General features: G+C 46.2%; 1 protein-coding gene and 1 long non-coding RNA gene across 2 annotated transcripts in view; both read left to right on the forward strand.

Annotated features, from left to right (window-relative positions):
• LOC139590677 (uncharacterized) overlaps positions 1-23749 on the forward strand; it is a 155045-nt gene that overhangs the window by 50999 nt on the left and 80297 nt on the right. The gene's annotated exons all lie outside the window — the stretch shown is intronic.
• IRF2BPL (interferon regulatory factor 2 binding protein like) lies at positions 1025-4679 on the forward strand. The gene has a single exon (XM_071426752.1). It carries the CDS (start codon positions 1730-1732, stop codon positions 3941-3943), a length of 2214 nt encoding a protein of 737 aa, XP_071282853.1. The 5' UTR covers positions 1025-1729; the 3' UTR covers positions 3944-4679.

Genomic DNA, 23749 nt, shown 5'->3' on the forward strand with positions numbered 1-23749 from the left:
GCGGGTTCTGCAGAGCCCCTCCTGGCCAGCACGGGCACCGGCGTGGCCGCGGGGCCGGGCGGGGAGCGGGCAACTTTGGGGATCGTGGGCGGGAGAAGGAAAGCTTCGGGGGGGTTTATTTTGTTTTCCTCCCAGCGAAATGAATTCTTGGCTTATTTGCATGAACCGAGGTTGTTTTAAGTAATTTGCCTGTTAACAGTGTTATGCAAATGTTAGCTAGCTATTTAAAGGGGGAAATAGAAGAAAAAAAAAAAAAGCCGTGTGTTCTCACAACTCCGGGGAAATCCTATGTCCCTTTGCATTAGCGAGATGAGATCATAGCGATTACTCACCTGCCTGGCCTCTCCTACACCCTTGAGCAATGCACAGCACTATCTTTCCCAGCCCAACCTTAAACACTTGGCAAACATGGCTGTTTTAAACAAATCAAAAGTGGAAGAGCTTCTGATGCAGTCACAGGCTTACAAAAACTGTGTCATTCTGTCACTGGGATCACTGAAAGAGAAACACGAAATCGGATATTAAGGCGGGATCCCCCATTTGCCTCAGCAGCCGGAGCGCACGGGAATCCCACCGACAGTCGCGGCGGCTGAAAGCCGCGCAGCCGTCACGAAAGCAAAGCGGGGCGAACCGCGGGTTTACAAAATCCCGAAAGCGAGACATCTGAACTTAGAAAGCGCAGTCAGGGAAAAAAACCAACCAAGCAAACAAAAAAAAAGCCCCGCCACCCACCACCACGACGACCACGACTGTGCATGCGCGCCCTGGCCGCGGTGCCGCGGCGGGGGGCCGGCAGCGCGGCCGGGAGGAGGGTGAGGGCGCGATCTGGCGTTCAAGTTTCCAAACATAGCCGGCAGCGCAGGCTGCCCGCGCCCCGCCGCGCTCCAGCTGCGGCCGCGCCGGGGAGGGCGCGGGCAGCGCGCCGGGCATGCGCGCCCCGCGCAACAAGTGGGCTCCGCGCCGGCGGCCGGGGGGAGGGGAGCGGGGCGCGGGCGCTCGGCGGTGACGCGGTGCCCCGCCCGGGTGCAGCCGAGCCGGGAGCACGGCGCGGAGAAGGGGAGGGGCGTCGCGGCGCGGGGGGAGCGCGGCGCGGCGGAGGGGGCGCGCAGCCACACGCGGCGGCGCGCAGCACCCCGCGCTCGGACTGCGAGTAGCGGCGAGGATGTGAGTGAGGAGCAGGCGGCGCCGCTCGCCACGCTGCTGCCGCCGCCGCTGCTGCTCCCGGACTGCCACAGCTCCGCCAGCGCTCAGGGAAGCCGCCGCTACCGGGACCAAACAGCTCCGTGCGGGTGCCCCTGTCTTGCTCACGGCGGTGGATCAGCACGTACCGAACTGCAAGCTCACGAGGCAGCCGTGGCGGGTGGAAGGTGACCCCCCCCCCCCATCTTCCTCCGTGCACCTCCGCCTCCTCCCGGAGGAGGAGCAGCAGCCAGCGGAGAGCTAGAGAGCGCAGGGAAACAGAAGCGGCTAGAAAGCGACCCCCACCCAGCCAGCCCCCCGGAGGAGCACTGGAATCGTTTCCCACCCCACCGGGGCAGCAGCGGCAGGACCAGGTAGAAGAAGCCATCTCCGGCAGCAGGAGCGAACTAAAAGCAGACGATCCCCCTTGCTGAAACGGGCAACAGGATCAGGTACGGAGAGCCACCCCCCGCCCCTGCAGCCCGGGGGGGAAGACTGAGCCAGCCCCTACCCCGGTGGCAGCGGCAGCAGCTCCCTAGCCAGCAGCACCATGTCCGCCGCGCAGGTGTCCTCGTCGCGGAGGCAGTCATGCTATCTATGCGATCTGCCCCGCATGCCCTGGGCCATGATCTGGGACTTCACGGAGCCCGTCTGCCGGGGCTGCGTTAATTATGAGGGCGCCGACCGCATCGAGTTCGTGATCGAGACGGCCCGGCAGTTGAAGCGGGCGCACGGCTGCTTCCAGGACGGTCGCTCCCCGGGCCCCCCGCCGCCGGTCGGCGTAAAGGCAGTGACGCTCTCCGCCAAAGAAGCGGCGGCGGCGGCGGCCCAGCAGCAGCTCAACCATGTGGATGCCACTTCCAAGGCGGCCTCAGCGGGGCTGACCCAGTCCAGCCTGGACCGCTACGGGCTCAGTGCCGCCGCGGCGGAGCAGCGCAGCCGCTTCGAGTACCCGCCGCCGCCGGGCAGCCTGGGCAGCAGCCATGGCGCCCGCCTGCCCAACGGACTGGGGGGGCCCAATGGCTTCCCCAAGCAGCCTGAGGACGGGCCACCGGAGCTGAACCGGCAAAGCCCCAACTCCTCCTCCTCTTCTTCCTCCTCCCGTCGCGGGGCGCACGGGGGGCTCGTGTCTGGCCTGCCCCCGGGGGCTGCCGGCGCTCAGATGAATGTGCCCCCCAACCTGCTGCCGCAGACGCTGCTGAACGGCCCCGCTGCCTCCGGCGTGGCGCTGCCTCCGCCGCACGGGGGCCTGAGCGGCCGCGGCGGCGGGGGTCCCCCCGCTCCCTCCGCCTCTTCCCAAGGGGGGACCTGCGGCGGTGGTGCCGGGGGAGGCGGCGGCTCGTCCTCCGAGGCCTGCGGCAAGCGGCCGGGCTCGGTTTCCAGCAGTGACCAAGAGCGGGAGCTGAAGGAGAAGCAGCGCAACGCGGAGGCGCTGGCCGAGCTCAGCGAGAGTTTGCGGAATCGGGCCGAGGAGTGGGCCAGCAAGCCCAAGATCGTGAGGGACACGCTGCTCACTCTGGCCGGTTGCACCCCCTACGAGGTGCGCTTCAAGAAGGATCACGCCCTGCTGGGCCGCGTCTTCGCCTTCGACGCCGTCTCCAAGCCGGGCATGGACTATGAGCTGAAGCTCTTCATCGAGTACCCTAGCGGCTCCGGCACCGTCTTCTCCAGCGCCTCCGGCGTGGCCAAGCAGATGTACCAGGACTGTATGAAGGACTTCGGTCGCGGCCTCTCCTCGGGCTTCAAATACCTGGAATACGAGAAGAAGCACGGCTCTGGCGACTGGCGGCTCCTGGGAGACCTGCTGCCCGAGTCTGTGCGCTTCTTCAAGGAGCTGGTGGGCGCCGACATGCTGCCGCAGCCCTACCTGGACGCCAGCTGCCCCATGCTGCCCACGGCGCTGGTGAGTCTCCCGCGGCCGGGGGCCGGGGCCGGCGGGGCGCAGGGCACGGCCGCCGCCTCTAGGGGACCTGGCGGTGGCGGCGGCGGTGGCGGCGGCGGGGCGATGCGCAAGAGGAAAGCTTCTCCTGAACCCTCGGATTCGGCCGAGGGGGCTCTGAAGCTCAGCGACGAGCAGCAGCGGCAGCAGTGGATGGCCAGCCAGAGCGAAGCGCTCAAGCTCACCATGTCGGCCGGGGGCTTCGGGGCGGTGCACGGCGGTGGCCCCCCGCCGCCGCCGCCCCTCGGCCCTCACTCCAACCGGACCACGCCACCCGAGTCCGCCCCCCAGAACGGACAGTCCCCCATGGCCGCGCTCATGTCGGTGGCCGACACGCTGGGCAATGCCCACTCGCCCAAGGACGGCAGCTCGGTGCACTCCACCACGTCCACCCGCAGGAACAGCAGCAGCCCCGTGTCGCCGGCCTCGGTGCCGGGCCAGCGCCGTCTGGCCTCCCGCAACGGGGACATGAACCTGCAAGTGGCCCCTCCTCCCCCCAGCACCCACCCCGCCATGGACCAAGTGCACCCCCAAAACATTCCGGACTCCCCCATGGCCAACAGTGGGCCCCTGTGCTGCACCATTTGCCACGAACGCTTGGAGGACACCCACTTTGTTCAGTGCCCCTCTGTGCCCAGCCACAAGTTCTGCTTCCCTTGTTCCAGAGAGAGCATCAAGGCCCAAGGGGCGACTGGTGAAGTCTACTGCCCCAGTGGAGAGAAATGCCCCCTAGTCGGTTCCAATGTGCCTTGGGCATTTATGCAGGGCGAGATCGCGACCATTTTAGCTGGGGACGTTAAAGTGAAAAAGGAGAGAGACCCTTAAGTAAGAAATCCAATCCCTTCAGACTCCTGAAGATGTAGAATTGTGAATATAACAAACTGCAAAAGTTAGTCTTATGTATAGACATTATTTTCGTCGTATGTTTCTATATTTTGAAACAAAGGTATGTACTCTTCTTCATTTGAAGGATAGAGCTGGTTTTTGTTAAACAGAATATAATATTGTTTGGTTACTACATAATACCTGTTCTCATTTCTTTGGCAGTGTGTTGGCTAGGTACAAAGTTAATAGCCCTTAGCGATTACCTGCTGCTGGTGTGTATTTTTGTAAATGTATGCACTTCTCTGAAAGAAGAAGAAAAACACAAAAGACAAAAAAAAATTTTTTGCCAAGGCCAGTGTTGATGCCTAAAAAATTGCTACAAAAATGGTGACAGCTTATGTTTTACAAGCCCTGAGTGTTAGTCTTTCACCTTTTTTTTTCGTTTTTGTTTTTTTTGTTGCAAAACGGTGGGGTGGCTGTGGGGGGAGGGTGTTTTTTTGTTGCAAGTTTGTAAGGAAAATGTTTCAGTTTGTTTCTATTGATCTGAACGTTTTTTAATCTTCATGTGTTTTTTGTTTTTGCTTTTATTGATGCACGGATGCTTTTGAACAGTAGAGCAAAATGCTGTACATGAGAAACATGCTCTGTTTGTCCTTTATACATTTCTGTAGTTAACAGAACACTGTAATGTGCCTTGGAGCTTAGTAAATTGTAATAAATTCAATTGATATTAATACTTCTTGAGTAGCAAGTTTTATTTTTCTCTAAGCTTAGGCAGTATGTGCAAGCCGTGTTGGCTTTTTAAAGGTCTCCATTATACCAAGAGTCTGCAGTTCGTTGTGATAATCGTGGCACTTGTATGCACATTTTCACTTATATGTAGTAAGATGGTGATGTTGATGGTGTTATCAAACTTACTTAAATCTTGGCACTGTGCCTATTTACATTTCACCTTTAATGTTGCAGTAACGGTTGCTGACTAAGCATTTTCTATTTACTGTTCCTGCATCTCATTTCCTCCTCCCTTCTCCTCCCCCCCACTAGCTCTCCAGCTGCAAGCTGTTTGCAATACAGGATGCATACATTGCCTGTGCAATTTAGTAAGGCTTGAGATTTAAAATGAAGCCTTATTTTCACCAAAAAAAAAAAAAACAAAAATCCAGCATCCCATAGTTAATAATTTTAGTTGATTTTAAGAGTGGTTGTCAAAGTTTGACATTAGGCACAAACTCATGGTAAGGCAGGACTGTAGTGGAACAGAATACAGAAAGGGTAGCATGAAATAACAGCTTCTACAGTTGGTGTTGCAGCTGGTGGGTTGCTACCCCATGTAGGCATTGGCTTTTCATAACTTGAATTGATGAGCAGTTCAGGGCCTTTATTGTGTTTTCAGGCAAGGAAGCTTCCTTTAAGCACTGAAGTGAACGCTTTCTTTTTGGCAATGACTATATGTGATTCTTTGCATAATTAACAATTCTGTGTGACATTGGCATTTTCTGGAGATAGAGGAGCAGTGTAATACCTGTTAAGTGATCAACAGGCTAAGTAAATACATAGGCCTCATGCTAGCTAGAAAATGCAAACAAACCTAATGTGAACTTTGTCCTTTCCAGTGAGGCAAATGGAGGAAAGAGGGGGAAACTTGAAAAAACCCCAGCAGCACTGCAGAAATCCTTTGCAGTTTGACCAGCAGAATATAGAGCTGTTCCAAATGAAACAGTATCATAGGTTGTGAGCTCTTAGTTTATTGAATGGTAAGGATCCCCACCCGCCAAAGCCCCATAGTTGTATAAAGGAAAGTCTGGATGGCATTTGGTATCTGCTTGGTCTTAATACATACATGATTTGTATTCCTGGTGGGAAGGATGGTAGAAACCTTGAGACTATATTCTTAGTGTGCCTACAGATCTTTGCAGTCTTGTATAGATACACTCTGGCTGTTTCATGTGTGTGGGGAGGGGGTGGGGTTTGTTGTGCTCTGAGATTTAGTATTTGGCATCACTATATCTGTGATTTCATACAATGACTTTGTCTGTGTATATATATTTTTTTTTTTTTCTGCCAAGTGATATATCAGTGCTTAAAAATCTCCAAACATATTGTTCTTATGTAATGGATCAAAGAAGTAATGCAGAAAAAGAATGTTTTGAGTTAATTGCTGGATACAACTTACATGTTTTTTAGAGTATAGATTTGTACTGGTCCTATTTTCAGTTATTTCTAAGCATGCAATTCTCACACAGCAGTTTATTTTTAAATCATGAGATAGGGAGACTAACATTGTAAGCTCATGACTGGCAGAGAAAAAAATTGTACACATGGTTGGAATTCAAGTTTAAACTTAAGGAGAAGTAATATTCATATGTGAATTGCAACTGCTATTAAAAGATAACTACTACTGGCTATTCAACATTTAATTGTATCACAGAAGTGTGAATACCCTGATTTATATAAACAGAACTACTCCTGTAATCTTGAAATCATTCATAAGTAGTTATAGCTAGAAAGAGACCCATTTGGTGGATTTTTAAAATTTCAGATCATTTTTGAAAAGCTCTTATTTTTTGAAACATAAGCCCACTTATGAGACTAATCAGTTTGATTTTTTGATCAGCAGGCAAAGGAAAGGTGAGGTGCAGTAAACATTGGTGGAAAATAAGCTTGAAGTGAATTGTTATACTGCAGTTAATTAAAGTTAACCATAGCTACGGGGTGTTTGTTGTATTGAGGTTTTTTGTAACCATGTGACCTTTTCTTTTACTCTGGCTCATTAAGCAGCCAGTCTGGGCATATTAGCCAGCATTTCTTTGAACCCACTCCATAGGTTTTTATCTTTCTGAAGATGTCCACAGCTGACAAACAAGTTGTAACCTTTTTTTGAGGAGGAAAGGGGAGCTGTCGAGTGAGTCTCATGTACAGAGATTCAGCTTATTTCTGTATTTTACAGTAATGCTCCCATCCCCCATACTTGCCAGTTATTTAAGGTACAGCCCAATGTTTGCTTGAATAAATGGTGTAAGTTAATTTATTTGTCCAGATGGTCATTTATTGTGCTTTCATTCCTTCTTGTAATGGGGAAGTATTTAAATGGTTTATTTTCCCAGGGAGGGTTGTTGTGTTTTGCCTTTTTGGTTGGTTTTTTGTTGTTTTTTTTTTTTTTTTTTTTTTTTCCCAGTTAGGTTATTCTTGACATTTCTTTTAATAGCCTTGTAGCCTATTTTCTTAGAAATGGGTTAGAACATGTGTGTCACTGGATGTTTGTTTTTTAAGCATTGGCAGCTGTGTGTGAGTTGGAGATAGATGTGTTTATGCAGTGAAGAGCTGCTATGTCCATTTGGGGGAAATACTACACAGTTTCAACAGGAATTTGAGTTTACCAATGGTAACTGGTATAATTTAATACAAACCTTGTTATCTTTTTTATTTGCTTAGCAATGTTGTGCATATGAGCATGCTCACCTCCCTGAACTAGTCAGGACTAACATCGTTTTGAAACTGCAATCTCGTCAAATAGGCTGGCTGCCAGCACAGCTTTGCAGGGTTGCAGCAGTCACTGGAAAAAGGGTTGTCTGCTTCTTTATGTGTCTTGTGAGCTGAGATTTTCTTCCCCTCAAGGGAAAGGGCTTTGTCTTCAGAGCTCTCAGGTTCCTAGCTTACTATGCAGTAGTTGCCTTGCAGCTTCCCTTTTTCCTAAGTCTTGCCATTTTCTTTTTTTTTTTCTTTTTTTTTTCTTTTTTTTTTTTTTTGGTATGCAGTCATTCTCCATTCATTGTAGGATGGATTGTGTTGTGCATTAGCAACTTCTTTCTCTGCCAAAGTGACACATCCTGTAGATCTGCAGCAGAGTACTGAACTGTCACTGTAGTGCTGACTCTTGTAAGGCTATTCTTGAAGCAGAACAGCTTCCCCCTTGGCGTTCAGCCATCAGAATCCATTACAGCACACATTTTCTACCCAAAACATATCTGTACCTACAGAGTTGTCTTTACAACCATCCCCCAGAAGATGCAGAGGGCATGGTTATACCTTCCTGTATAGAAACATGCACTGCTGGGTTTATCTTCAAGGTGTCTGAAAACCATGTAACCAAGCTTCTGCTGTTTCAGCCTCTGCCTTAAAACCTCTACTGCAGTTTGGTAAGGGAAATGCCTCTGCTGATGGGTGATGTGAAAAGAATGGCATACAAGGTCTTTTCCCAGATGGATGTATTAAAAGAATTAGGCATGTGTGCACTGACTGAGGCTACCACAGGGCTCCTCTGATGAGCCAGACAAACATCTGTCTCCACGTGTTTGCCACAGGGCAGCCCAGCCCCACGCTGCCACCCCTGACTGGGAGGCTCTGCAGGAATCCAGTTCTTCTCCCTGGGAATTGACTTGCCTAACTCCATGAGAAGAAACATGGGAGAGTACATGTCATTTCAAGTTTTTGACAGCAAACCCACTCTCTTTCAGCCATTCAGGGAACTGTAGGGTGAGCAGCAGAAGGGAGCAGTTAGACATGTGAATGGGAGGGGGAGGATGCTCACCAAAAGTCTGTCTGGCCGGAACAGTCTGTGACTGGTTAGACTGGCTGAGCTACTTGGGCTAGGTAGGTTCAAGATTCCAAGGTCTGACTGCTTGGCTGGATGCAATGAACCATGCTGGTATAAGTCTGCATTGCTGAGAGGGGACACAGCTACCCTGAAGTGTCCTCTCTCCCCCTTCACTGACACAGCAGCACAGCCCTGCCTGTTGCCGGGTTGAGCCTGCATTCTCCTCGCTGCTGTGTGCTTTGCCTTCCCGAAGCGCCCTTGCAAGGTTTTTTGGAGGCGGTGGGAGCAGGGGTGGAGGTGAGGAAGGTCAAGCTTCTTAGGTTTCAGCTGATTTGTCATCCGTTCGCAGCCCTCCCCGCCCCACCCCCCTCCCCCGTAGCCCTGCTCGGCCATATGCACTCGCTGCTGCTTTTATGACCCTTTGCAAAGAAACCTTTAAAATGTGAACTGCTGCAAGTTGCAAATTATTTTCAGGGAATTTCCCTTTCCCCTTTCCTGCACCATCATCGTTAACAGTGAGAAGACTGTTTTTTTGTCGTCCCCGAAGACCCTACAATGGAGAGCTGTGCCTTTCTCTCTGGCTGGCACTGCTCTCTCGGCAGTACTGGGTGTGCCAGGCCACCCGTTCGCTCAAGTCTGCTTCACTGGGGTATCTTTCTATTTCTTTTTTGGCCAGCGCAAAGGCCTTTTACTTTGTTTAGGGAGTGGAGGCTGAGCCTGGCAACTGCACCGCAGCGCGGAGCGGCTTGGCACTGCTGCGGCATGGCAGCTTAGGCAGGGACTGAACCGAACTGAATCAAACCGGGCTGGGCTGGGGAGGGTCGCCAGGGCATGCAGTTACCGCTGGGTTGGGCCGACCTAGACAGCCATGTGATTGCCTGCCTGCCCTCCTGCCTGCCCGCCTCTGCGCAGGGGATGGGAACGGGGACATGAAACATGTCTGTGCAGCTTCAAGGAGCCGTGCAGAATTCCCCACTGTCATCATCCTCCTCCCCTCCCTCCCTGCAGGCTGCCAGTGAGGAGGGCTGATTACAGCTCCGCTATTGTTCAAGTAACCTACAAATGGATTTGCATGGAGGCAGGTTGGGAGGGGCAGAGGGTGGGATTTATTAGCAGCAGCTAAATTCGTCGGGATTACTATTAGACTGAGAGCTTCTCAATGGGAATGATCCCTGGGTGAGCGATGGGGTGGAGGGGAGGGACTGGAAAGCTCCTTTTCTGCAAATAGGTGAAGGGGTGGCTGGCTCCAGCCGAGCAGGAGAGGCAGGCAGGGTGCAGCTGGCTGGGGACGGCGCTTCACCTCGGTTTAAACTGTAACCCTCTATTCCAAGCACGCAGCTCCTGGCAGCGCCGCTCATACCAAAGCCTTGACTCAGGGTTATCTGCATGCTGGGTAATAAGCAGCGTCACCAGAGGAATGTGCAGAGAAAGCAGCCATGCTGCTGCAAGCCTCCGCTCGCTCCTCAGGCAAACCACTGATTTAGCAGCCTGCTTCTGCTTCTGGGCTGCCAAACTGGCGAGGTGTAGGGGGCTTCTCCAGGGGGGACAGCCCCGAGTAGGGTCGAAGCCAAACCAGTGTTTTACCTTTCCTTAAGCGAGTGTTTTTTATGCAAAGCTGCCTGGGACTTTGCTAACCATATTTGAGAACTGTGCCTAGGAAAGGGTGAAGCTACTCCTCAAGTTACCACATTAGTTTATCCATTTTGCAGATGGGTAATCTCAAGTGTTTGAGCCAGGGTCACACAGCAAACTCCTATGAGAACAAGGGAGACCACAGCCATTGGTTACTGCCCCAAATGCCAATCTCCCTTCCTCTGGAATAAAAACATGTTGTTACAACAACTGCACAGCTGAACTGAAAAGCACTTGTGTGACACAGGTGTTCGGGAACAACAATGCTCAGTGCCAGGCCAGTTGCCTGTAGCGTGCTTGCACCCTTCACTCTGATAGCTCCAAGGCTGGAGGCTGTTGCTGTTCTTGCTGATGCAACATCCAGAGGGCTGGGGTGAAGAAGAGTGCATACCTGTGTGTCAGAGGTAGGAGCTCCCCTTTGGCTATGATGGAAAGCACACCACGTCCAAATCAAAGACAGGACGGGGTTGCTTTGAATTGCTATATTCCGGATTATCTGAGGCAATCTTCCTCTTCACTGCACACATCATGGCAACAAGAGACAAGATCATAGTGGAGCTCAGGTTTTCATTCGAACGTGTCCAGACTGGCACACTGTTGGAGTAAGGGCAATACACTTTTGTAGGTTTGATGTATGTAAGAGCTAGGGGCAAAATTAGGGAGGGAGTGGGAAGCCTGAATATCTGGTCTGCTACTGGAAAATATAGGCCACTGACTTGTAGATGTTGAAAGTTTATTTGATCTAGACAAATATGCTAGACATTTTGTCTTGGAACTCACTCAATGTCTATAACTGATTTCTGTAAAATAAAAAGACAAGGTATAAAACATCTGAGATTAAAACAGCTGAAAAGAGCTCTTGTCTTCCTGCAGTAGTAAATTTTGGAGTATTTTTTATTACTTGCTCAAGTATTGTTGATGTTCTTGACTCCCTGTGACATGTAAAGATAATTCCTCCCTGAAGAATTCAGACTGCATTGATAAGAAAGGCCAGTTGGCACATTTATTGTATCCCATCTCCTGCAATTAAAGATTATACTGTGTATCTTATCAAAAAGATGCAGCCTTTCAAGAGCTGTACCTTGCTAAGTGTATATACTCATTTTTGGCAAACATTTGCTGTGGTTTTGAGTGGTTCTCTGACTCCAACACGCAGCTCATCACCCTCCCATCCAGCAGTCAGCTTTTCTGTTAATCCAACTGAACTCATTCAGCTGTGCTCACTGCACCGTTTCTGCTGGAGGGGAGGCAGCAAGAGGTGTGGGCATCAAGGACAGTATCAGTTGTGTGATCTGTGGATATCTAGTCACATTCTGCTAACAATTAGCAGCCTTGATAGAATGTCTAGTGGCTTGTGTGACAGTTAAATACCAGGAAGCAATGCAGAAATTCTCATGCTCTTTTGTACCTGTCTTTCCTCATGCTAGAACTGATGACAGCATTTCTTGAGAACCGCACTGCACATGCTTAATACAAAGAGCAGCTCCTTTCAGGTTTTTGCGTGATTAGTTGCAGGTCTCTGCATAGATCTTCTGTGTTCTGATAGCTGGATTTTTACAGTACATATTTTGCAAGTTACAGCTTGAAGCTTCCTCCTTGCAGAAGGTTCTGTCATTTGAAGGAACCCCACCCTGCTCTCCCTTGAAGATGTGCAATCCTAGGCTGTGTTTGAGCATGCCTGGGAAGGCAGGTGCAGCCTGGCTGGATCCTCAACATTGCCTGCAAATAAACACTGCTTAAACAAATTGGACTAAAAAGAACATTCAAGATTCAGGTAATATTTGGGACAGGTTTTGCTCTGTGGTCTCTATTTTGTGCTTTTCCCATCCCCTCTCCCTCTGAGTTATAGCCCAGAATATATGACACAATCGGGTTGCTATGGAAATAATTTACAGCATGAACTATATAACAATGAAATTTCTTAATAGCTCCTCTATTGAAAACAACAACATCAGGTTAAAGTCACTTTAAATCCTCCCAGAATTCCCTTCTGTTGTTGTAAATGAGGACTGAGATAAAATAAAAATTTATTTTCTAATATTTGAAGGAAAATAATCCTTCCAGCATAGAACATGTAAATACAGTTGTATTCTTCCTCACTTGACCAGCACATACGTAGCTGTCAGATATGTCCTTCAGCTCAGAAAAGATGAAAGATGCTTAAAGCCAGTAAAATTCTTCAAACCTTAGAAGCAAGCGATCAGATTAGAGCAAGGTTATTTCCCTGCTTGAAGCAGGCCCTTCATGCTCTTATCTTGGTCTGAGTCTGTGGGAACTGTAGGCTGTCACCTGCTCCAAACCATTTCCTCCTCAGATGAGCTTTGTAGAGTTGCCTGATTCCTTCCCAGCACTCTGAGAGTACCATATTTATATTACTTACTGCAGGCATTTAAGGCACCAGTCCTTGGCAGCACACACATCCTTACTGAGGCTCTTGTCCAAACTAAATTGTACAGTTTGATGGGGACCCATCCCATTACCACACAGACTTCTCAATGATGTTCTATTTCAGGGCTGTAATATCTGTGTACTGATACACCAACTTTCTTTGATGCCTAAAGATGTCTGGGTCTGGATAGCTCTTTTACTAATCTTCTTAAGCCTTTTTGGCTGTTGTTCCCTAAGGAATCCTGGCAATGTAGTTACCAGACTTCTCTTGGTTTTTCATTTGGTTCACACAATTTAAGACCATTTGGTCTCAATTCAACGTTATAGCACTCACCACACAGGAGTTTCTCCAACTGCTCTGTTGAACAGCTCCATGTCTCAAATGGCACACTTATCTGTATATGATGGGCGCATGCCTGTATATGCTCCAGTGAGCAATCCCTTCCCTTGTGCAAGTTTGCATGTCAGCTGTGTATCATTGGAGTATCCCTGCTCTCAGAAGAACCCTCTGTAAGCTGGTGTAGGACTAATAATTCTTCTTTGCCTCTTGTAGCAAAATGCTATAGTCTAACATGAATTCATTTCCTCCACACCACTTCCTCCGTCATGTTACTGACTGAGGAATTCTCAGGGTGGCAATCCATTTAAGCTCTAGCAGCACACCCTGTGGAAGTAATTCCAAGGCCATTTTCATCTCTTTCTTCAGCAGGTAGTGTTGTTCCCTGGGTGTAAATGAGCACATTCCCCATTAATATAATGCACCCCAGAAGCCATGAGAGTATGCTTCTGGAGCCAGTCTCAGGCTGGCCAGAACAAGAGCCAAATAGCTCAACACTTCCTATGCTGTGTGGCCTTCCTTTGTTGAGGGGAGGTTTTCTGTAGCTACTCAGTTTTAACCCTCTGCAGCAGCAGCATTAGGCATCCAGAGATACAGGTGTGCATGTGTATTTGAACTCCATCAGCCCTGAGCTAAGTTGGCCCAAACCACCTTCTGCCAGTCCTGCAGTACTCCCCAGGCCCCAGGTCAGTGTACATTGCAACAGTCTCTCCTGCTGAAGTGCAAGCTGCAGTTCCTGTTGCTTTTGTTGACTCTGCAGGAGGAGTGCCTGGTCTGCTATTGGTTTTTCACCAGCACATAAATGACATTGCTGTCTTTCCCCCTCACAGCACAAGAGTCCATTGAGATAAATCTACCTATTGGTTTTGCCAATATCTTTTATGTAGTTGCTCTGTTTTTCTGTTAGTGATACAGTCCATTTGTCCGTCAATGTGCTTCATGGTGCACAAACTTCTGGTTTACTTTCCCCAAGGATTTCTCTGTCTCAGGGTCCCAAGTCCATTCAGTCAGCAGTTTCTCCCCCTTTGTGCATATCTGCTTGCTGCAGCAAGGCAAACCACACAAATTTATCCATTTAATTTGCTCCCACTACTAAGTCCTTTCTGTAATTCCTCTGGCTCCTTCTCTGCTGGGTTTGATGATTTTACATAATTGGTTTGCTTCAGGATCACGGGTCCTTAGGAGAGGCAGGTTACATTTAGCAATTTGTTTGTAGCAATGTTATTTGTGGTATAAGCATAGCAACTCCTACAAAACATTTTTTTTCTCTTTGGGAATTAATGAGGTTAAATTAGATTTGTGTGACAAATACGAATGATGAAAGGCCATGAGTCATTGTTCACTTGAAAGTGTGATAGATGTCAGGATTAGAATGAAGTCACCTTACTTGGGGCAGAAGAACTACTGTTGTTTTTTACCTTCAGAGCTTGAAATATGTATCACAGAGTTCAGAAAATATTCTGAGTTGGAAGGGACTCACAAGGATCATCCAGTCCAGCTCTTAAGTGAATGGCCCATACAGGGATCAATCCCACAACCTCAGTGCTATTAGCACTGTAACATAACCAACTGAGCTATCACTTACAGATACACTTCCATTCTTGGCCTGCAGGACTTTCCAGTGATTCTTACAAATTCCTGAGCTTACAGAGATGGTGCTGAATTGCCTTTGTATATATGCCCTTCTAGAAATGGAATTGCTGAGTGTTGAAAGAGAAGGTTGTTGTCAGGAAAGAGCAAGAAATGGACATGTACCTCTTTGGAACATGTGTCAAGGAGATCTGGAGACCCTTAACCTGAAATAGAGGATGAAGTAAGAACAAGTGCCAGTGGCAAAGGCAAGAAAGGAAAATTATAGGAACTCCGTCCTTCTGCAGGTGGGGATGAAAAGGAAAGGGAGACATGCAGAGTTTTCTGGATTTAAATGCTTGAGAGATGCTCTGAAGCTGTTGTGATAGACAGACAAATAAAAGCCAAATGATTGCATAGTTATGAGCAGCAAAACTTTGCAGAGCAGCGGAGGCACTGGAAATTAAATTAATTATAGTTGACCAATAGGTTGTGAGGTGAAGAGTCCCTCATTACCAATTTGTCAATGAATAAGGAACAAAGAAGTTTCTGAAATGAGAAGCAATAGATAATGAGAAACATGGTTGTCGCAAGATGATGGTTCTTAAATGTGGATCTTGTCAAATACTTTGGTGGTCATTATTGTTATATTCTTGTGTTAGCCAAAGATGTGCAACAGTTTTTAGAAGACAAAGACATGGTTGTCTTAGAAATACTTGTGATTTAAATACTAAAGGAGAAGAACCAAGAGGGGAAGTTGAAATGTTTGAAAATGCTATTTGAGCATAAAAGAATCAAACCAGTAGGACTTGGCACACTGCTGATAGGTGAATGATCCAGGCAGTAGCAGGTTATGTTTATGGCATATGCAGCCATGCATGCTGTGAGGAAATAATTTTCCTAAGTGTATTGCCTGGTTTTATTAAAGGTACTCCGGTGTTTGTGGGGAAGGTCTGATTGCCACTGGATAAGTTATTGGATGCTGTCTGTAAAATGGGCATCTGATCAGAAAGCGAATGCCAGGATGCATGAGGAATGAAGTGCTGGATGCTATGTGGAGCTTCATACTGCCATGACAGGAACCAAGATCTGCCCTTACCTGAAAGAGTATTGGTGACCCCATCTTAAAAATGATAATGAACCGCTTAAAGGGCTTTGGAGATAAGCCCATGAGAACAGTTAGAGACATGCAAAAATGTCTCTGCGCTACAGCAGAAGTGCAGTTATTGTTTGTTTATTCTACAGCTAAAGCCCCTTAGTATGCATAAGACTTTGCAGACAAATAGGACAGGTCTGTGCCTGAGGAGTTTGCCTTCTGAGCAAGACAGAGCACAGCAAAAGGAAGCAAACCAAAAGAAGTGTGTTGGTACATGTGCAGAGCAGGGAGGCAGTAGGAGGCAGAAAGAGCCACCAGAGAGGAGAGCTCAGGGTCAAAGGTATCACCAGAGCCCTCCCAAGGTATGCATTTACCTTCCAGTAAGGCAGGCCCCTCTAGTGTTGCTGTGGTGAGGAATAGCTTCCTGTTTCATCTATGAGGTGTGACCTGTCTGCTTACAACTGCAGTACTGTAGGAAACACCCTCCAGACTCCACAAATGATTTACACTGACTTTTTCTGCATATTCAGATGCTTTTACAGCAGCTCCATATTTGTGCGTGTGGAAAAGCAGCTGCATTGCACAAACAGCAAAAATTTCAGTTTGAATTCAAAAGCAAATTTTAGTGGACTTGTATTGCTATGCTTTAATATTCATGCACTCAAAATTTATTCATACAAATGAATTTTAAGTTGAATTCTAAACATGAAAAAGGTAGTATTGCACATTTTGTTGTAAACTTCATGCTAGGTTACCAAACATGATACAAAATTGGTATCATTTGAGATGTGTAATTAGCCAGCATATCAGTAGACCTAAAAATGTTCATCAGATAATCATTTTGAGTGATGAAAATCTTGAGTATTTTCTAATCCAGTTGCAGCTAATTTCAGAAGAGAAGAAAATAATATTAATAGAATATGTTTTTGTTGCATATTACTTGCTCAGTTCTAGCATTATGTATGCAAATCAGGTAATTTTGTACCTAATTGCCTGATTTGCATGCATAAATGTAGGTTGCACATGTGCAAATGATTTAATTCAAATTTAGTATATGCCTAATATGTAAAGTGGCTGAAAACTTGAATCTATATATCTGAATAACTCAGAATTTTCACTTAAATAAAAACCAAAGTTTGCCACCAGCTTTGGAGGTCAGACAAAGTAGATGGCCTTCTTTGGATGATTTTGCAGGTGCAGCAACCCCAGAGTTGTAAATTTTTCTAGAGAAACGAGGAATTATGTGTATGCCCAGTGAGAGAAGTAAATAAAAATGTTCCTGTTGCTTTAAATGCTATAAGAAAATCACAAAAAAATGTGGCACTTGCCAAGTAGAAGACGACAGAATCACTCAAAAGAAAATGTGGCTTTCAAAGTCTTGGATGATTTATCAGACAATTAAACCTAAGATGAAAAGTGTGAAAATACAATACTAAAACCTGAGTGCATTAAAACTCTTTCAGGTAGTGCTATGGCTATGAAAGGAATTGAGCTGACAGTTCTTGTGAATGAAGTTCTGTGACTTTAGGAGAAGGAAGGAGGTCCATGGGCAAAGGATAGAAAAGCCTCATTTGTTCTGCCATGCCATGCATTTCACCTCTGATCTGGAAGATAAAGAAGATCCAGACTTGGAAGATTTGCAGAAAAAAAAACTCCAGGCTCAAGAGCCTGTTTTGTTATGAGTCCTTCTGAGGAGCTCCCAGTACTGGGATCGGATTCGTTGTCACCAGCAGTTTTCATAATGATGTGGAAGAGCAGGAAGTGTCCCTGAGGAGGGAAACTAAAATTACCAACAGCATTTTTTACTGTGGCATCAGCTGTAGTCTAATACAGTGGTAGGCTGTTTTCTCCCTATTACTCAGAGCTCCTCTGCAAGCTCAATTTGCATACACATGGGTGACAGCTATTGCTAAAATAAGCATGTAGAAAAATTGGAAGCAATTTAAAGGCACATATGGACTCACAGTTCCAAATTCTCATTCACACTAGTAAGAAGTGCAAGCAGGGTCAAAACAGGTATGATATATGCTTCTTCCAATGCTCCTTCGTGCTGGCAAGAACTCTAAAAAATTATGGGTGTAGATTAGAATTTGGCACAAAATTCTTTTCTGTCCTTCTAAGGGCTGGTCTATCCTAGCCCTGCTGACATGAGTATGGTTCAGATTATTTCTGACCAGTGTAGCTTTGGTAATAAATTTCTAGTGTCAATGTGTTTAGAATGACAAAGACATATCTTTCTTGGAAGAGGTTATTTTACTTGAGACAAGGAGACAAGATGGAGTACATCTTACTTTCTGTAGGAATACACAGCAGCAAGCAAGGAGGGGAAGGTAAGGAAGGTTGCCAAGCACTTTAGCATGGTGTCTCTGGAAGCTTGTGCTCTGGGTGGGAAGCCATGTGAGAGCTGGGCCACAGCTCTTTTAGTCTCCTTACCTAGTGAGCCTGTTCCATGCACAAAAGCATGGCTCACCTGTAGAAGCATATTTGTGGTGTTTTCACAGGTCACCTACCCCAGAAAAGTGCTCCTTAATGCAGACTTGACTTTGAGCTCATTTTTTTTTTTGCTCCTGGGCATACAAAATGGTTTTGATTTAAATGAGAATCAAACTCGCCTTTTTCCTCCTGTTCTATCAGTGGGAGAGAAAACACTGCTTGACTAGTTGTCTTACTCTTTGTTTGTATGATAACCTCATCAGTTATCATACAAACATGCAGAGATGTGTACAAAAAAAATAAACCCAAACCCTGGGCTGTATTCCCAGTTCACTCTCTGAGTGTTTAGCTAAAGCAGAACTACTGTTGGAGATGTGCTCTGTTGTTTAACTAAAGACTGTTCTTTCTACTTATTGTCATTTCATCATAGAGTAAAAAGACACTATCTATTTTCCAGTTTTTCAGTATGAGTGAAAAGCACTGCCTGATAGCCTTGGAGATTGAAGGTTTCTTGTTTTTTCACAGAATGGATATACCTTGGGTAGTATTAACTTCCTTCTCTCAACAGCTTCTTGTTCCTCCTCAGTTTAGTGTTCAGGTCTGATTCCATTCTTGATGTCTATTCTGAGTCTCACTTTGTGTGCTTTCTGCAATTGAGGCAATTGCTGCCTGTTGCAATGCAGGATTTTGGTGTGGGCATCATTCCTGTGAAACTGAGCTGAAACTGCAACCCTGTCTCAGCAGCAGAGCGTACAGAACAGGCACCACATTGCAATGGCCACCAGCCCGGGAAGGGAAGGGAAGGGAAGGGAAGGGAAGGGAAGGGAAGGGAAGGGAAGGGAAGGGAAGGGAAGGGAAGGGAAGGGAAGTCAGCACATAACATACCTGGTTGCCTGAACCATTTTTTTTTCACAAAACAGGGGCCCCCATGAGGGGCATGACACTGTAAATACACTAGGACAGGACAAACTCATACCAGAATCCCAGAAGAAGAGCATTTGCACTTGCACTGTTCACCTTGTTGTTGCCTGGGAGATTACTGTAGTGTCTTGACTCAGATCTTATGTTGCTTCGTAACAAATTTTTTCAAAGAGATATAGCTTTTTCCTGGTTGCCTTTTAGCCCTCTTTTTTTGTAATCCCTGCTTGGCAGCTGAAGTGGTCTAACATTTTATGTAACTGGTAGCAGAAATTATTGCCAAGGAGTGAATTGTTTTTAGAGAACATCCCTCCCCTTGGGTTAAATATAGGTTGCAGCATTCCAGTATAATGAAAAGATTGGAAAACATTTACACACTGGAGTATTTTCTGCTTTGTAGTAACAGAGTAAGACATTCACAGTTGTGAATATCATACCTGAAAAGACAAGTTTAGTCAGCCTCCATCTTTACTGTATTTCATCCATACATTAAAATGTTTCCCATTTGAAACCAAATTCTCTTGCCCTTGTGTTTTATTACCTTGTGGCATGCTGTTGGCTACAGCATACTGGTTTATTATCTTACCATGTGCATTGTGGCACTTGCATTAGTCCTGTACTGCAAAATTGCATAGGATGCTGGACCAAGTATGTCCAATCCTTTTGATTACAAAATATGAAAGCAAATCTGGAGAGGTCTTACTGGCACAAAAATTAGATCTGTATTGTGTTGTTGTCGTCAAAGATATCTGATTTCAAACACATTTACAGTTGCCATAAACTCTGCTTTGTAAGCTGAAATCATCTGTACCACTATGATTAAAATCTTCAAATTCAGTAAATGGTTAAAATTCAAACTGGAAAATAAAGCCTGAGAAACATTCAGCCTTGCTAATTCAAATACTATCTCCATATCTTTTCTACATGCACACATGTATGCACATGCATTCCTAATCTTGCATATACATTTACAAGCTCGCACATTCACTGGCTCAGACACACATTTACAGGCACTCTCACACAGAGAATGTATTCTGCAGTATAGCTAGTACACAGGGTATTTTTGAAGACAGAACAAGATGACTGTAAATTGACACTTCCACCCACTAATGAAAAAAAGCCAAGAAAACCTCAGCAGAGAATGAGTTTTATAATTAATGCTGAACAATTTTCATTGACAAAGCAAAAAGAAGCAAGTGGATGGCTGATTTAAATGTTGAATGATTAATGCACAGAGAGGCGGCTGAGGAAAAAGACAAATTCAGGAGCAACTATGGAAATTTATGTATGAGAGAGTCAACACCATATTCTGATCTCAGTTACATAGTCGTAAATCTGTTATCTTAATGGAAGTATTCAGCTTTTATATTTGCATAGCATAAGTGAAAATAGAATTTAACCCAGAATGCGTTTTCGATTGTGTATTTGCATGACTGAAAGGGGAGAGATGTGTATGTTTGCATGCGATAAACTGCAAATACATGAGAGTTTTTGTATCTCTTGGTAAGAAATGTAGAGAATGAATATGTGTGTGATTGTGTACGTGTGTGCCAGTTGTGGGGCTGTCTGTCAGTGCGGGGGAGGGTGAGAACGTGTTTGTTCCTAGACTCCGTGGTTGAGTGAAAATGGCTCCTGGAAATGCCGTTTCAGATTAGAGAGCGACGGCTGGAGAGGTGGATATTTCATTATCTTCTTTGTGTGGTGTTTTGGAGTTGGTAATGTGAAAGCAGAGCTATATATAATCAGGTCACACATGTGGCGTCCTCAAGATTTATAGTGCCTGCTAATGCCAGAATCTTTGGGGTGTTTCACTGTGCTAAGCAAAATGCCTCAAAGACCAAGGCAATGCAGACCCTACCTGATTTTTCTCATGTACCAAGAAAGAAGAAATTCTTCCTTCAAGATGCCCAGTTTTATTCCTAAATTTGTGTGTAATGCCCATCACAATGTAGAGTGAGTGCTGTCTCTTGTCCTTGCCTTGTGGACTGGGGCCAATCCCCACCTGCCTCGGGTGTATGTGTACTGGGAGAGGAGGGTGTGGAGGTCACAGGCAGTAGTTTGCTGTGTGCAAGCATTTGAGATGCAGAGGCTATATTTTTAGCTGCTCCAGATTCTCTCCTGGCTGGGATACGATGCTGAGGAGTTTATTGCTGTAAGGATGTGCCTAGAATACCAGGCAGCCTCAGAAATTTACTGTGCCGCAGAGCCCTGACTCAGTGCTGCTCTGTGACTTTCCTGTGTTGCTTCTGCACTGGAAAGAGAAGAAATGGTTCCTTGTGTTCCCGGCTACTGCTGGCACTAGAGGGACAGCTGCTGTGATTTTCTGAGAAGCCTGTCACAGGGAATGACAGCAGCTCTGGGTCTGTCTAAACTGTGGTTTGCTTGGTGAAGCTGCTCTCAGATTTCTTCACAATTGTTACTCTACATTTTTGTCTGAACAGTAAGAATAATCACATTCTGCCTTTGATTTGTGATTTTCCCAAACATGTCTATAATGCCTCTGCAAGTAGTTTTTTTGCAGCTGTGCACACTAAATGCTTCCAAAATATTAGGGACATTTCACAGGTAGTTTCTGTACAGGGCATTTCAGGGGAGAATGTGGAGACATGGCCATGGGTGGATTTCTGCACACCTGGCTATGAGGGAGGTGGACAGCCAGCCAGAGGGGTGAGAATCTGCTAGGGATACTCCCCGTGGTGAATCCTGTAGGAAATGAAATTACATGCTCCTTCTGTCCCACTGGTGAAGATTCACCTGCAGGTTTGAAATGGTGGTTTCAACCTCAAAACCCTCTTTAATTGTGAAATCCAGTACATTTACCAAGTTAAATTATATATATGAAACATCAGCAACTGACTTCTTGAAAATCTAAATTTTGAGAAGCCCAGCTTGTCCCTTACAAGTCCAGTGAAACAGCATAAACGCTTGATGAAGAAAATTAATTTGTACCATCAGATTTTTTAGAAACAAGTAGGAGATACCCCAAAGAGCCTGGGCAGGATACCCCGGAGTCTGTCTCTTTGAGAAACATGGTAAGACCCCGTGTATTCGCTTGGAGTTTGGCTGTATTATACTCTGCAAGAAGTGGGCTTTCCTCCATTTTCCAACCTAAACGATTCTATGAATCTATGATCGCTGCCCGAAGGAGACTGGAAATCAGGAGCTGACACCCGTCTGCTCTTGCTGGATCCCGAACTCTGCTGGAGGCTCCCTGCTGCCCTCTTGTTGCTGGAAATGACACTGGAAATACGCGCACTGTTTTCGCGTTGTGATGGGAGCTTGACTAATATCCTCACATTTGGGGGAAAATCTCAGACCTCACATAGGAATGTCTGTCTCATTGCTGTGGCATCCGGAATAACAAATACGGCAATCGCAGCTATAGCGCCTAGCGCTTCTCTGAACTGCCGCATACTCGGAAGCACAAACACGACTGAGGGGCAAGCTCAAGAGAGGATTGTAGGCAGAGGCAATATATCTTTTCAATTTCTTAGTCTTGCAAAATGAGCTTTCAGCCATACAAGCTTTCCCATCATGCTTGCTTTTCTGATGTGCTTAGGGCATCGTGACTACTGCTTTAGTAAATAATAGAGACTGAGACTAAAGTCACTGAGTGGTTTTGAAGCAGCCCCGCTAAATGCCACACACACAAAGCTTGAAGCAGCTCTCTATGGCCATGGGAGATTCTTTATTTTAATTTTGTATTATTAATTCTTTACTTTCCTTAGATCACTAGCACTCTGACATTGTTGTCATTCACATTGCATTCATGAAATTTATTTGAAATAATTTTTGTGGCTTGCAGCTCAGTTCCTGCTTGGTTTGCTGGTTGATTTCTCTTCTGAAAAAAAAAAAAAAATCAAATTTGATTCTAAATTGCTCCTTGTTTGCAAAGACCAGTGGCTATGAATGGAATATAGAGAACGAACTCTACTCTGTCCAGGCATGAATGGTAGCCAGGTCAGGGCTGAGCCACATTGGTGGGAGGCAGTGATGTGGGAAGGTTGCCCTGCCATTATCTATTCTGTAGACAAGCAGTGGATTTAATTCTCAGAGGATCTCAAGCCTATGATAAAATCTCAATGGGAACAAAAAACCCTGACCCAGAAGACAGTGGCATGTTCTACTTGTCCTCCATAGTCGTGGGTGTAAGTGTGGCTGTGGATCAAGGGAGCTGTGTGACAATTTTGTGGAGCCTGTGTATCAGAAGAAACCCATCCCCCAGTGTTCTGCTGGAATCACTGTGAGGTATATATTTATACTGCTAGTGAAAAACAGAAGGAAAAATGAGAGTGTCTCTAACACGTGTAATCTGCAGAAAAATACACATTTGCATGTTGATTTTAAGCAAGTAATCTTTGCTGCTAAGAGAATAGCAGGGTGCATGCTTTTTTCCTCTTGTGTGCTGTTTTCCATGTTCTATGAACATGTACTGAAAAGCTGCATTTTTCTTGAGTTGGCACTGCTGGATGACCTCATACACCTATTTGTCATCTCAGCAGTTTCAGCTTCACTGTTCTTCCTTAGATTCATTAAGAAAATATTTAGCATCAGAAGAAAGGAAGCACCCTGTGGCCTGCTGTGCTCCCTACAGCCAGGCCAATAAAAACAGAGCCCCAGAGCACTTTCTGAGGGTGCAAGGGTGACTCCAGGGCACTTCTGTTCCCTTGAAACAGGAGAAATGGGTCACATCTACAAAAAGTGACCCAGCACTAGTCATGATGACCTTCTGCATTTGAGGATGTTTAATAGGGTCTTTGCAAGGTGATTGACTTTAGAAAAATCTTGTTTTGTAATAAATAATGGGGTTTAGATTGAGAGACTGAGATGAAAATCTGCTTTCCCTTTAATTTGGGGTTTCCCCCTACAAGTCTCTTTTTAGTCACATATGCACTGTGT

The sequence above is a fragment of the Agelaius tricolor genome, unplaced genomic scaffold (assembly GCF_023055355.1).
Source record: "Agelaius tricolor isolate 1412-34295 unplaced genomic scaffold, bAgeTri1.0.p SCAF_5, whole genome shotgun sequence".
NCBI classification, from domain to species: domain Eukaryota; kingdom Metazoa; phylum Chordata; class Aves; order Passeriformes; family Icteridae; genus Agelaius; species Agelaius tricolor.

Excerpts from the sequence above, each read along its gene's own strand:
- IRF2BPL (XM_071426752.1), top strand. The coding sequence starts at position 1,730 with ATGTCCGCCGCGCAGGTGTCCTCGTCGCGGAGGCAGTCATGCTATCTA.